Here is a 14,119-nt window from a genome sequence, read left to right as displayed (position 1 = left end):
TTGAGTTCGGGTGGGGGGGCGTGGCGGTGCCCACACCCTCTCCAGAAACAGGAAGTGGGACGAGCAGGGCGCGCGCCCGGCGCCTCCGGAGCGCGCCTGCGGACCCTCCAGCGCGCAGGAATAGATTTTTTTTAAAGTGGGCTGGAATTGAGGGGGGGGGGGAGAAAGTAGGGGAGGGGAGAGCAGCTCCCGGAGGCGTCGTGGTAGATGCGCAAAGGCAGGGCGAGGCAGGCTCCCCGACAGCCGCCGCCTCTTCGGATGGCTGCAGTCACCCCGGGGTAGGAACCGCGGCGGACGCGCCACGACCCGGTTTCATGGACTGCCCGTCTCGATGCCTGGAGTTCCGCAGGGCTTCTCCGGTCGGAAGGTCGCTCCTCGGGATGCTGCCCTCCTAAAGACACTCCCCAGAGCCCAAGCAGAGACGGTGAGGGGGCTGGGGGGACCCGGGGGAGATGGAACGTCGGTGCCCTGAGTGAGTTCCCAGCCAGGCGTGGCAGGGCGAGGTTGCCCACAACCTGTAGGAAGGCGCTCCTCCGCCGTCGAGGCTCAGTCCGGGGCAGGCGAAAGGGGCAGGGGAGAGGCTGAAGCCCCCTTTCCTCGGCTCTCTCGCGCTCCGGCCGTCTTTCCTAATAGGTAGAGCTAATCCCAAAGGCAGAGCTGCGCTGGGTTAGGCGTGCGAACCAAAAGGAGCAGCTTTGCGCGCGGTCAAGTCGGGAAGCTGCGAGGGTGAGGAGGGGCGATCAGCCAATAGGTTTCTTCAGGGGACGGAGCACGAGATGGGACTACGGGGGTGGGGGGAACGTGGCTTCCAAAAGGACATTTTCCTCGAGAAATTTGAGCACGGGCGACTGAGAAGGGTGGCGTCGAGGTGCATAAGCGCAAGTCTCAGTTTTTCTAGTCTATTTTGCAGATAGATTATAGACACATTAGAGGTGGGGGGCATAAACTGGGGGAGGGCATACACAGACACACACATATAGTGATCACGTTGTCTATAAGGAACATTTTTCTACGCACAAATCTCTCTCTCGGTTCTACACCTCCGAGGGAAAGCGGACGGAGAGGACGAAAGGAAAGGAGAAGCCACCCAGGGCTCTTTCGCCCAACTTACAGATTCGCGTGAGAGGGAAAGAAGAGGGGAGAGGCAGGAAGGAAAGGAGGAGAAATGACAGCGATCGGGGAAGGGAGGGACGCGCGGGTTGAAGGCAAGGCGGCCGGGCTCTGGAGGCAGGAGGGAGGCTCAAAGCTTGGGACCACCTGCGGTCCCTTCCTGCTGGTCCAGGGCTGCGGGGTCCGTGGGTGGATGACAAGGGGGAGGCGGGATTGCTGGAAGAAGGGGGCAGCTCCTCTGGAGCGCCTCCTGTGCGTTCTGCGAGCTGGACTTCGTGGGAATCTTGGAGGTGGGCGTGGGTGTTCTGGGACCTTTCCTAGGGCGCAGCGCCCCTCTTCTCTCCTGGAGGTAGGCAGAGCTCCTGGGACCCCTGGAGGCGGCCTGGGCGGTGCGCTCCGAGCAGCTCTTTTTGGAGAGGCACCGGAGGGCGCGAAGCTCCCGGCCAGCCTAACGCGCGCTTCTCTGTGTGTTTCTCTCTCCCCCGACAGGGCCAGGATGCGCGGGGCGCTGGTGCTGCGCGCCTGGCTGGCGGCGGCCGCCTGGCTGGCGGGCCCGAGCGGCGGCTGCCCGGAGCCGTGCGCCTGTGTGGACAAGTACGCGCAGCAGTTCGCCGACTGCGCCTACAAGGAGCTGGAAGCCGTGCCGGCGGGGCTGCCGTCTAACGTGACCACGCTGAGCCTGTCGGCCAACAAGATCTCCGCCCTGCGCCGGGGCTCCTTCGCGGAGGTGACGCAGGTGACCTCGCTGTGGCTGGCGCACAACCGGATCGGGGCCATCGAGGCGGGCACGCTGGCCATCCTGGCGCAGCTGAAGAACCTCGACGTCAGCCACAACCAGATCGTGGACTTCCCTTGGGGAGACCTGCGCAACCTGAGCGCGCTGCAGCTGCTCAAGATGAACAACAACCGCATGGGCCACCTGCCCGGCGACGCCTTCCGCACCCTGCGCGACCTGCGCTCGCTCCGCATCAACAACAACCAGTTCAGCGCCGTGGCCGAGGGCACCTTCGAGCCGCTCACCTCCCTCTCCCACCTCCAGATCTACAACAACCCCTTCAACTGCACCTGCCAGCTCATGTGGCTGAAGAACTGGACCGAGAACACCCTCATCTCCATCCCGGAGAGGGACTCCATCAGCTGCGCCGCCCCGGAGAAGCTGCGCGGCATCCCGCTGGCCCGCATCCCCTACTTGCAGTGCGCGCCCCCGCTCGTCCAGCTCTCCTACCACCCCAACCTGGACCGCACCCGGCTGTACTACGGCTTCACCCTCGCTTTGCACTGCAAAGCCACCGGCCTGCCCCAGCCCGAGGTCAGCTGGCGAGTCCAGACGGCCGGTCAGACGCTGGAGATCCAAAGCCCGGCCTCGGAAGGAGACGGGAACGCGCTGCCCGCCGAGGGCGCCCGGGCAGAGCAGGAGCGATTCCGAGCTTTCGGCAACGGCACCCTCCTCATCCCCCACCTCAGCAAGAAAGAAGAAGGCACCTACACGTGCCTGGCCGCCAACGAGGTGGGCAGCAACCAAACCTCCGTCAACGTGGCCGTGGCTGACCCCCAGAAAGACCCCGGAGGCCCGCTGGCCGACCCCAAAGCCCAGCCCGGGGGGAGGAAGGCGGCGGACGGCAAGGCCTCCAAGAATAGCGTCATGAAGCCCGAGGAGAGGAGCAAGCCGGCCCAGGCCAGGCCCACGGCCAGGACCTACCACCCCGCCGGCCCTCCCAACGCCAGCGCCGCCGAGGGCGCGCCCTTCCAGCCCCCCAACTTCGAGAGGAAGTGCGGCTCCAGCGAGGCCACCCGCTACGTCTCCAACCACGCCTTCAACCAGAGCGGGGACCTCAAGCCCCACCACTTCGACCTGGGGGTCATCGCCCTGGACGTCTCGGAGCGGGAGGCCAAGGTCCAGATCACCCCCTTCTACACCCAGTCGGAGAAGGTGCACCTGCGGATGCTCTACCTGTGCCAGGAGCGGCGGGGGAGCCACGCAGTGGTGCAGTGGTCCGAGGTGGAGGAGGGCGTCAACGCCTACTGGTTCCAGGGGCTGCTGCCGGGCACTAACTACTCGGTCTGCATGACCTACGTCGGGGAGGACTGCCAGGTGCAGGTGGTCTTCACCACCAAGCGGGAGGTGCCCTCGCTGCTGATCATCGTGGTGGTCAGCATCTTCCTGCTGGGGCTGGCCACCATCCCCCTGGTGGGGGCCACCTGCTGCCACCTCCTCTCCAAGTACCACGGCAAGACCTACAAGCTCATCATGAAGGCGCAGAACCCGGACCAGATGGAGAAGCACATGGCGGCCGATTTCGACCCCCGGGCTTCCTACCTGGAGTCGGAAAGGCATTACGGCCCCAGCGAGGGGGGAGAGGGGGAGGAAGAGGAGGAGGAGGAGGAAGGCGGGGAGGAGCGCAGGAGGGAGGAGAGCCTGGGCACCGGCTCCCTCCCCGAATCCCAGTCCAAAACCAACCCGGAGGAGTTCGAAGTGCGCTCGGAGTACAGCGACCGGCTGCCTCTGGGGGCCGAGGCGGTGACCATCTCCCAAGAGATCAATGGCAACTACAAGCAGCCGGCCCGCTGAGGCTTCCCTCCGGCTAAGCCCCCTCCCGCCGGGAGCTCCCGGGAGCAGGCCTTGCAGAATGAGAAAAGAGAATGCGCGGATCTGGGTGCGGTCCCAGCATCGCTGGCTGACCGGGGACAGTTTTGTTTTCCAAGGCGCTTAAGCCGAGGGGAAGGGACGGCGCCTCCGACCTGAGTAATTCAAGTCGATCCTGGATTTTGTGAAGGTTGATTTTTGTGGGGAAGGGGCGGTGGGGTCGGTGACTAGATGCCCCAGATAGGCGGGCACAGAGCGGGTCTGTTTTCGGCAACCTCGGGAGCAATCCTGAGCAGGTCTACTTAGAAGTCAGTCCCATTTTATTCAAGTGTTCTTAGGACCACAGCCTTGGAGGAATTCGCTTTCCCAAACTTTTAAGAAACCTTCCCTTGCTTTGCACCAAACAAAAGGTTTCTCCCTCTCCTTTTACCTATTCATGTAACAATTTTTACACAATTGAATTAATCCTCCCCCTCCCCAAATTGACACACAAGCGATTGACTATAAAGATTTTTTTTTAAAAAAGATCAAAAATGCCTTAAACTTGTGAGCTCCAGCCACCTGGGCTAGAGAATCCATTCCTCTTTTAGATTTTTAGAAGGCGAGTCCCTGCCAGTTCAGGAGGTTGTAGGTGCTGGACAGCTCCCCAAACCCCTTTTGCTTTTCTGGCCGGGGAGGCAACCGAAATCCGGATCGGTTCCGCGCGTCCAAGGTTGCCCCAAAACCGATTCGCCAGGTCACCCGGACCCTATACAGTGTTAATGGAGCCGTGCTGTAGAAAACGGAGCTGTGTGTGGTGTGTGTGACTTTGATTTTGGACCCTTCCAGGGGTGCCTTCCATTGATGAACAGGCCGAGACCCTCCCAGCTGATGGTCTTTGGTGTCTCTATTTCCGCCCCCCCCCTTGTCTGAGGCATGTCACTTTCAAAGATCAGTATTTCCTAAATGTTTATTCAGTAGTGTAGTTTGCTTAGAGAATCGTATTTGGCCCCCTCTCCCCTAGATGTGATTCCCTGATGTCCAAAAAGCCAAACGAGAGAGGAGGCTTGGTGGATTTTTTTTTTTTTTGCTGTCGAGAATTGAACATTGAAATATCGTTGCAACTGGTGCAGCTGTGAGTCTTTTGAATTCTTCTTCTTATCGCCTCTGTTAACTTAAAAAAAATTATATATGCAACAAAACCCCAACCAGATATCAGCACAAGCTTCTCCGGGGTGGGGAAGGAGGAGGGAAAAAAATGGATCCTTTACCATATTTTCAAAGGCAACCTTTAAAAAGGGAACAGGCTGAATTCACAACATTAACCCGGTGACCTTTTATACCGCGCTTCTGTATGTGGAAAGTCAATAATAAAAAAACAGATTTAAAGTGGACTCGGGCGCTCCTTATTTGTAAAGATGGCAGGGGGAGGCGAACTCTTAAAGTTCAAGGGTTGAATTAAAAAATAAAAGGAGATAGTCCGCAGGTTGAATGCCAAACCTAGTCCTTCTGCCAGAAATGCAGATGGGCACGCACGATCCAATGGGGTAGCCAGATTGCGCCCCCCTCACTTGGAATAATAAAACCATGGCACAAGGGGACTCGGGTCTTTTCGACTCCTGTCTTTTTTACCATGGCTCTGTCCTTCAAGGAGATAGGATCCATTTGCGACGCCTGTAGAGGCTCCTTAATTCTTCTTCTTCCTCTCCTCCTCCTCTTCCTCCTCCTCCTTCTTGTTGGCTATTCTCAGGAGATCACCTTGGGACGGCGTTCCCGTTGACGAATTAGCATCCAACCAGAGAATCCAATCGTTTGTCTATTCACTTGCTCAACACGCAGGCGACGGGGCTGTGATGGACAAATGAATGGATGGCTTACTGGGATGGGGGAGGGGAACATCAATTTATGGCAGAGAAATAGTTGGACATATTTTTAAAAAAAATCTGAACACTGGCCTGCTCTAGGTGAGATCCAGGTTGGCGCCCTCTTTCCAATCTGATCGGAAAAGAAGACCTATTCGAGTTTTTTATGTGCACACAATCACTTTATTCTACCACCCCCAAATCTCACCATAGTCTCCGCTCCAACTGGTTCCGACCGGTGCCTCAGAACGACGGCACGAAGCCCAGATCTCCTCTTTTGATCGGAAACACAAGCGCAACGCGAGACTCGGGAGGGCTTTATCGTTCGACCTTAGACTCGCCCAAGACCGTCTCTGTCTCCCGTCTCCGGTTCTGTGGCTTTGGGGGAAAGGACTGGCAGGGACGCCCAGGCAGAGATCCAAGCCCTGCCCAGCAAGCTAAAGGGAGTTGCTAGTAAGCGCCCCGCCAGGCAGTTTCGGATTTGCAGCCGAGATTGGAAGCCGGGCGCCTGTCCTTTGCGCACCGCTACCCCTTCCGTGCGCAAAACGCACGGACGTGGGCGCAGCTTCATTGCCGCATTGCAAAGCCGGGACTCGGTCTGAGACCGTGGGACGCAATGAGAAAGGGCGTCCTTGAGCATGTGCCGAGTTTCTTTCTTTTGGCCACAGAGCAGCCAGCCACTTTTGGCGAAGTTTGACTCTCGGAGCCTTGTAGGGGTTCTCCACCAACGAAAGTCTAACCCGCGTGTATCATGGCACTCTTTTTTTTTTTTGCTCTCTGCACGGCTATAGCTGCGATGCTGTGGTCCGGCTGCCCCACTTGTTAGGTTTTCCCTTCCAAAATAAATCCATTTCCTACCAGTAGAAAAGTCTCTGAACCGCTGGAAACCCCGATGGATTTTACGCTTGGATTCCTTTGGCATTGACGTCCCTGTACTTGCTTGCTTTTCCTGACGTCTAGATACTAACATTTCCTTCTGGAGTATGATCCAGCCTCGCTTAGACCAAATACTCACTTTTCCATTGCATTCACCAAACCGATATAAGTATATGCACATCAGAGAATTCCCTATGCATAGGAGCTGGGGGAAAAGCCAAACTCTCGCTTAAGAGTGCTCACTTTAAATGTGCAACCTTGGGTTACCCTGCATCTTTCACCTGCACCTCGCTAAATCGGATGTTAGTTAGAATCCCTTCCTGGTACCCCTGGCTATTTACAGCAGAGGTGAGATACACAACCAGTGTACAGAAAATATGCATACATATGAACCCATACTCTAGAATATATCCATGGATTGTACAGGGGAAATTGTAGAGAGGATAATATGTTTTGTTGACATACTGGAGGTACAGCAGGAGGACGGGAAAGGGTAAGGACTTTAATGTCTACAGTGGCTGTTTTACAGGAGGCTGAAGAAGAAAGCAGATGAACCCAAATTCAAGCGGCCAGAGCCATCAACTCTCAGACCCATCAGCATCCAGTCAAAATCTCTCTCTCTCTCTCTCTCTCTCTCTCTCTCTCTCTCTCTCTCTCTCTCTCTCTCACACACACACACACACACACACACACACACACACACACACACACACACACACACACACACCGTCCCTTCAGCTAAATTCAGTTTTACTCTATGCAAAATTTATTCTAGCATACATTGATACTGGAATAAATCTTATGCTAGAATAAACGTAGTTAGCTTTTAAGGTGCCACTGGGCCCCGGTTTTATTTTGTTGCTATACATGAACACAGATATCCATCTTGAGTTTGCATCATGGCCCCTCTATCTTAAAATAATGTTGGTAGCTGGAATTAGATGAAGTTGGAGAATGGTGGGGTCTACTTTGAGGAAATCCAGAGGAAGAATTTGGGGGGAGAGACCACAAAAAAGGACTGATTGTTTATTATCTATGGTAGGGTTTTTTTTATACAGTATTCCGCTTTTTGGGAAGATCCTCAAAGTGGCTCATAATACACAAGCTAAAAATACATTATATAATAAAATGCAAAAGGCAAAAAAAGGCACCAGAGAATCCAAGTGATTTGTTTTTAATTTCTTTCAGAGTTAACTAGTGAAATAAAATACCCATCAGAAGAACCACCGGGCTAAAAAGCAAAGATAAAACCATCAACTCAGCCAAAACTGGTTAAAAAAGGTGTGCATGTGTATTGTCTTCTGCTAGTAAAGAGGGAGAGGGTAAACAGACACTGGGCAGGGAGTGTTAAAAGATTTCCAAGTGGGAAGTCAGTGCTTGTACAATGCAGCCTGGAGCACCAAGTTGCCCCAATTTCTGACTTGTGCCATTTCTATTTAAAGAAGGAACTTTAAAAAAGCTTTAAAAATTAAAAGAAATTTAAGAATGGGAATGTGTCTGGTTAAAAGAAAATCAGAGGCAACTGGTGATCTGCAAGAACTGAAGAGCTTCAAATTCTGCTCATCTGACCCACAGCTCTGTTCACCAAAAATTCTTCCCATGCCACTCTTACCATGCTCAGATGATCCTGTAACACCTCCCCTTCCTTAGCTACTAGGAACTGGACTATGGCAGAGTATTTCAAGGAGTGGAAAAGGTGATTTTAAAAAGATACCAATATTTAAAGAAAGGGTAGGTGAAATCCTCTGAATTTAAAATAGCACTTTTATTTAATTTATATTATACTAACTATTTTTAAGGGGCTACCTGAGCAATCCATTCATAGGCAGGGTTGGAAAGCACCATCGCTGAGGATTTTTTAAAGGAAAGAGTCTAAAGTACATTTTGGAGTGTGAGACAGAAAATCCAATGGTTCCCCCCAGTGGAAACAATTTCATAATAAATTAGTTTGTTGCCTGAAATACTAATTGAAAAATCTGAAGTGGGCTGCCTCATTCAGCTCGTAAGAAAAACAAATTAAAGAAACATTTTTACAAAGATTATCAAATGACACAGCCAAGGAAAGGACGGCGATCTCAATACGGTTGACATCACAGGCACAGTCCAATAGGTGTGCCATTTATACACATATTTTTGCACTGTAGCTCTTGTCTCAACAGACACATTGGAAGAGGTAGGAGGATTTTTTTTTGAGCCTGCAAGTACCTTTGGAATTCTGACACAGCATGGCAGGCACAGCCTCAAAACGGCTGTCACAGTTTATCTTCAATCACACAGTGAAGTTCCTTGTGCGGTGGTAGCAGCTACTCCCAAAGCAACACTTCCAAAAATCTGTGCTGCCAATAAAATCTCCAATGGCCAATCAGAAGCCTTGTTGAGCAAAAGCGGCACCTGGCCCTGCTGATTTTTGAAAAACAATTAGCAAGTGCCACGGAAAGTATAGGTGGGTGCCATGGTGCCCATGGGCGCCCTGTTGGGGACCCATAACCATACCCCTAATCCTTTTAACTGGATATGCCATGAACCTGGATATGCCATTCTGTACACAAAACAGATCCTCTAGCACTGAGAAGTCTTTCATATCATGTACCACCTGATGCTTTGAACTGGAGATGTATGGCTTTGAACTGGCGACCTACGGCCTCTCCCCTGGTCATTGTGAATGTCTGGTTTATATGGGAAAGAAGCAATCAGACTTGTACAAATCTTGCCAAACACAAAGCCGATGAATACTTGCAGGTTACACTAGTGCCAGTCTATTAAAATGGGTAGTACTTCTCCTGATTTATACCCTATCAAATCAAGATGAGAAATGAGATGAGATTCTTTTTTCTTTGCGCTTAGCTGATAACAATATCAGCATTTCAGAGCACATTAGAAATGTAGAGAATTCTCATTAAAGATAAACGGCCTCTTGTGTGCACGCTTTAATTGAGTTTTATGCTTTAAGACATATGAAGAAGAAAGGATACGCCGCTATCGTCACATCCATTTAATTAGAGAGTAATAGATTTCTTTTTCCTTTATGCCCCCTAATATTTCTACTGGGAATCTAGCTATGATGAGATATTGGAATTGGATTACACAGAGGCATTCCCTTTCGGACCAGGAACAGATGAGAAATAGGGAGAACACAGTGAGTTTCTGTCAAGAGACGGGAGGTGTAGATTGTGTAAAATTGCAGACAGCCAGATGATCAGAAAAAAGTTCCAAGTATAATACACTAATTTATTCAGATTCCTTTCCCCTTATCTTTAGAGAATTAGAATCCATCTTGTTTTGTTCTCCCGAAAGAATTCAAGATCCTTTAGAATATCCTTTGTGTAGTCTAATTCAGGTCCTCCCGTTGTGTCTTGCCACACTTTCACAGCAACTGATTATTACTATTTTTTGCTTCATTTCCCACCATTTTACTGCCATTTATTTGATGGGGGAAAGGATGTTGAAAAAACGCATTGATTTTAACAAGATACGTCCAGAACGGGGAAAGAGAAGCTGGTGAGAAAATCACGACTCACAGGTTTGTTTCTCGCTAGGGAGAAATGAAATCAAAACGGGGATGTTTGAACAGGGCCAGCCAGCTTTGGAAATACGATCTCATCCTGAGCAGAGGCCTGGTTGACCAGCGGCAGCTCAAAACCTGTGGCTGCCCAAGGCAGGAGCAGCAGGAACGAATTGTATGCCTGGCCACAAAAGAGACAACCCTCCCTACCTCTTGAGGGTCCCAGACCTCTTTCAAATAGCATGGCAAACCACACCCAGCCAAGCACTGCAGAGCTTTCACCCTTTCCAGAGCCAGGACTCATCTGTAACTTCCAGCTTGCAGCACCAAATCCACTGAGCTTCAACCACATGGCCACTTTTATTTATTTATTTATTTAAATTTATAGTCCGCTTTTCTCACTGAGATCCAAAGTGGATTACACAGTGCAAGTGAAATGCAATATATTCAACTGCTAGGACATCCATTGAACAAAATACAATAATGACCACAGTTATAACATTCAGTGAACAGATACAATAGTACAGCGGTTAAATGGTTCAGCTGCGAATCAGCACTCCACTGGTTCGAATCCCACTACTGCCATGAGTTCAGTAGGTGGCCTTGGGTCAGCCAGTCCTCTCAGCCCCAGCTCTCCAGCTGTATTGTGGGGATAATAATAACACTAATTTGTTCATTGTTCTGGGTGAGGCACTAATCTGTCTAGAAGAGCGGTATAGTAGTAGTAGTCGTTGTCGTTGTCGTTGTCGTTGTCGTTGTCGTTGTCGTTGTCGTTGTCGTTGTCGTTGTCATTATTGTTGTTGTTGTTGTTGTTGTTGTTGTTGTTGTTGTTGTTGTTGTTGTTGTTGTTGTTAGGGTATGGGAGCAGAAAATTTGAAAACAAGCCTGAAGTCTAGCATAGAGATGAAATCTTTCTGAAACAATGCATAATTAATTTACATGACATGTTTAGCAATTTGGAAATTCCCTTGTAGGCGCATATCTGTGTTTGATAGGAAGAGGAGGGGCCAGAGTTATGACCTCATCCATATCAGGGCCAGAACCAGGAACAGCAGGCCATGAGAATCGGGAACAAAAAGAAAACAGGAGCCAAGCACCATCGAAAGGAAGAAGCCAAGGGCAGGAGCCACGGAGGAACCCTCTTTGCCTTCATTAATATGCTGTTCCACAAAACGTGGGTACAAAGAGAAACAGAAGCCACGGTGCCCTTGCATGCCTTTAACTACCAGCATTTCCTTCCTCAAGGCAGTAAAAATGTGTGGCTCTATAGAAGTTCCAGCAAGCTGAGTTCCGTGACCCTCCTGACAGCCACGACTCATAATGTTCTAAATAAGTAGGAAACTTTCCTTCAGATGGAGCAAGACGGCTGCTTTCTGCTGCAGCTTCCACTGAAAACTTCAGCAGCTTCTTAGATAAGGATGCTTCAAGCCAGGGCAAATTGAGTTTTCATCTCCAAAGGGATCCCCTCCTCCCATCCAAGCAAGCTGGCTCCTCTATGAAATGTAGGCGGCCAGGAAGGGGGAGGGTATGTGTGTGTGTGTGGGGGGAAGGGGGACAGAGACTCTCAGAAGCAAAGGCCTTTTTTCATCTTTGCTCATTTTCACTCACTTATGGCAAAGGCCCAATGGGTTCTCCACCGTGATCTGTTGATTCAAGTCCCCAGTTCCCCTTGGGGCTGGGTAATTGGAGGCGCTGGTAGCAGCAGGCTTTCATCAGGGTGTGATTGGCTGACCTCAATTATCCGGGCATGGCAGTGGTGGTGGTGGTGGGGGGGGGGAAGCTAAGGAGTGGGGAGGAAGGAGGAAAATTGATGCAGAGATGGACACAACCGGATTTTGCTGCAGCTGCACTGGCTCGTTTTGGGGATAAGAAAAAGCAATCTTTTGCATTTGACTCTGCAAGAGGAGACAGAGGCACCTGCAAAGTTCTTGCTATGCACCTAAGGGTTGCACTACAAGTGACGAATGACACTTGCCTGGCAAGTGAACAGACTCACGTGTATTCCTCCCTGTTCACTTGCCATTCACTTGATTAAATGGAGCGCAAGTGAATGGCAAGTGAACAGGGGGGAATACACGTGAGTCTGTTCACTTGCCAGGCAAGTGTCATTCGTCACTTGTAGTGCAACCCTAAGAAGTCCAGCCCTGGCTCCCTGCCTGCCTCCCTCCTATTCCAAATCCAGTGCTCGATCGGGAAACTCCTAAGTGGGCGTGTATTTCTCCAGCACCCCCATGGACTTCCCTGTAGAAGCGAAGGAGGAAGAGGGGCAGAACAAAAGCCTAGATTGAAATCGTGGCAGGATCAAGTATGAGGGCCTTAGTCTGGCTACAGCCAAGGATGGAACTATCAGTTCCCTGTACATTTCCTCAACTGGGATCTAACCTCTGCTGGGTATATGGCAGCTTTATGCTGATGAGCAACACACTGCCCTAGCCCAGAGGGTTGGCCTTGGTAAGTAATTAGATGGGAGACCTTCAACGAAGACCAGGGTTACAGAGGCAGGCAATGGCCAGCCACCTCTGTTAGTCTCTTGGCATGAAAGCCCCACCAGGGGCCGCCGTAAGCCAGTGATGACTTGAGGGCACTCTTCACCATATATACATGTGGTTATGTCTCTCTCTGATGGTGTAACTTATGGGATGCTGTGTTGCTGAGTTGCAACCTCCCCCCTCCGCAGCCCTGGGAGTCAGATTTGGTGGGGGCTTTCTGGGTCTGGGCAGAGTTCTTACCCTGTAGGGATCTATTGCTCTAAAGAGTGAGATGTGTTCTTAGTTCCTGGGATATCTGTTTTAAGGAAGACCCCGCCTCCTTTACAGAGGCGGGGTCTGGGGGAGCCCAGTGGCACCTGGCGTGGGCTTCCGGGGACCACAGTTCTCTTTGTCAGATGCATCTGACGGGGAGAGCTGTGGTTATCGAAGGCTTATACTACATTGGAATTGGATGGTCTGGTTGTTTTGCTGCTACAAACCAACAAGGCAAACTCCTTTGAAGCCTCACACAAGCCAATTAATCTCTATACCAAGAGGAGATGTTTACATTTACTAGCAAAGGAATGTTTTGGTTACATCCTCTCCCCCCCTAACTGCATCTTCTCTCTCATCCCCTCCTCTTCTATATTTGACCAGTTTCTGTACTATGCATCTGACTAAGAGAACTTGATTCTCGAAAGCTTATGCTACAATAAAATTGGTTAGTCTTAAAGGTGCTACTGGACTCTTTTTGATTTTGCTATCACAGACTAACACGGCTAACTCCTCTGCATCTGTTTTAAGGACTATCTGAAACTGGCCAGTAATCTCAAAGATGAAAAAAAAAAACAGGCTGGCTTGTGTATGTTTAAGTTCAAATTCTCTCCAATGAGTAGAACTGCCTTCACTCTCAAGCAAAATAAATATTTTGAGTCAGACAGGAGGGTTTAATAGGGTTTTGCTTCATCAGTTATTCATTGGGGAGAGTTAAAAAAAATACAATCTCTGTTTTACTTTTCCCTCCCTTTCACCTCCTTCACAGCCTGGAGGAGAATGGAAGTATGAATTATTAAGTGAGTTTGTACAGTGGGAAAAAAAGGAGAAAGCTGACGAGAAAGCCCGTCATGGACTGGGAGCAGCAGGTGAACCAGTGCTTCTGTCTGCAACTTTCAAAGCATGGAACCGGTGTGGAATTCTAGATACAATCCATTCTGAACTGCCACAGATTCCAGGACGGGACTGTGTATGTCACTAAGAGACTCATTAATACTGTTGTACATGCAGTACTTAACTTTTCAGCAGGCCCCATACACCCCTGTTCACAAGTTACAGAGAATGTACGTCCCGTGGAATTTTATGGAGCAGGGGGAGATTTAGGGAGTCATCCTTAGTATGAGACTATGTTACAAGCACGTTCCTTTGGGTCATCTGTGAAATGTCAGATCGTGCGGAACACTGAGTGCCTGGCCATGGACTGTCTCTTTAAGGAACTTTGCCACAGGAAGGGAGGAATAAAAATTGGGCCAATTTCACTGTTGAACTGTCTGTTGTCATTTGGGCGAAGCAAGTCCTTGCTGCTCAAAATTGGCTTTGTCGTATTTTTTGAAAGTTCGAAATGTGTTGGGGAGGGCTGGGAGGAAGTGTCCTGGCAGAAGCAAAAAGGATCCAGGTGTTACAGGGTTCTGCCCCTCTGACCCCTGACTTAATCACTAGGTAGTAAATAAGCTGGGAGTAACAA

The 14,119-nt window shown here is 50.7% G+C and overlaps 1 protein-coding gene across 1 annotated transcript; it reads left to right on the top strand.

Annotated features, from left to right (window-relative positions):
• Positions 1–202: 202 nt before the first annotated feature.
• LOC129345840 (immunoglobulin superfamily containing leucine-rich repeat protein 2-like) lies at positions 203–5,061 on the top strand. Its single transcript, XM_055003087.1, has 2 exons — positions 203–424; positions 1,600–5,061. Exon 2 carries the CDS (start codon positions 1,607–1,609, stop codon positions 3,677–3,679), a length of 2,073 nt encoding a protein of 690 aa, XP_054859062.1. The 5' UTR covers positions 203–424; positions 1,600–1,606; the 3' UTR covers positions 3,680–5,061.
• Positions 5,062–14,119: the final 9,058 nt, after the last annotated feature.

Source organism: Eublepharis macularius, chromosome 18 (genome assembly GCF_028583425.1).
Source record: "Eublepharis macularius isolate TG4126 chromosome 18, MPM_Emac_v1.0, whole genome shotgun sequence".
NCBI lineage: Eukaryota > Metazoa > Chordata > Lepidosauria > Squamata > Eublepharidae > Eublepharis > Eublepharis macularius.
The sequence above is the reverse complement of the archived record's forward strand: the minus strand, read 5'-3'. Positions and strand labels throughout refer to the sequence as shown.

Coding starts and splice junctions, on each gene's coding strand:
- LOC129345840 (XM_055003087.1), top strand. CDS start 1,607: ATGCGCGGGGCGCTGGTGCTGCGCGCCTGGCTGGCGGCGGCCGCCTGG.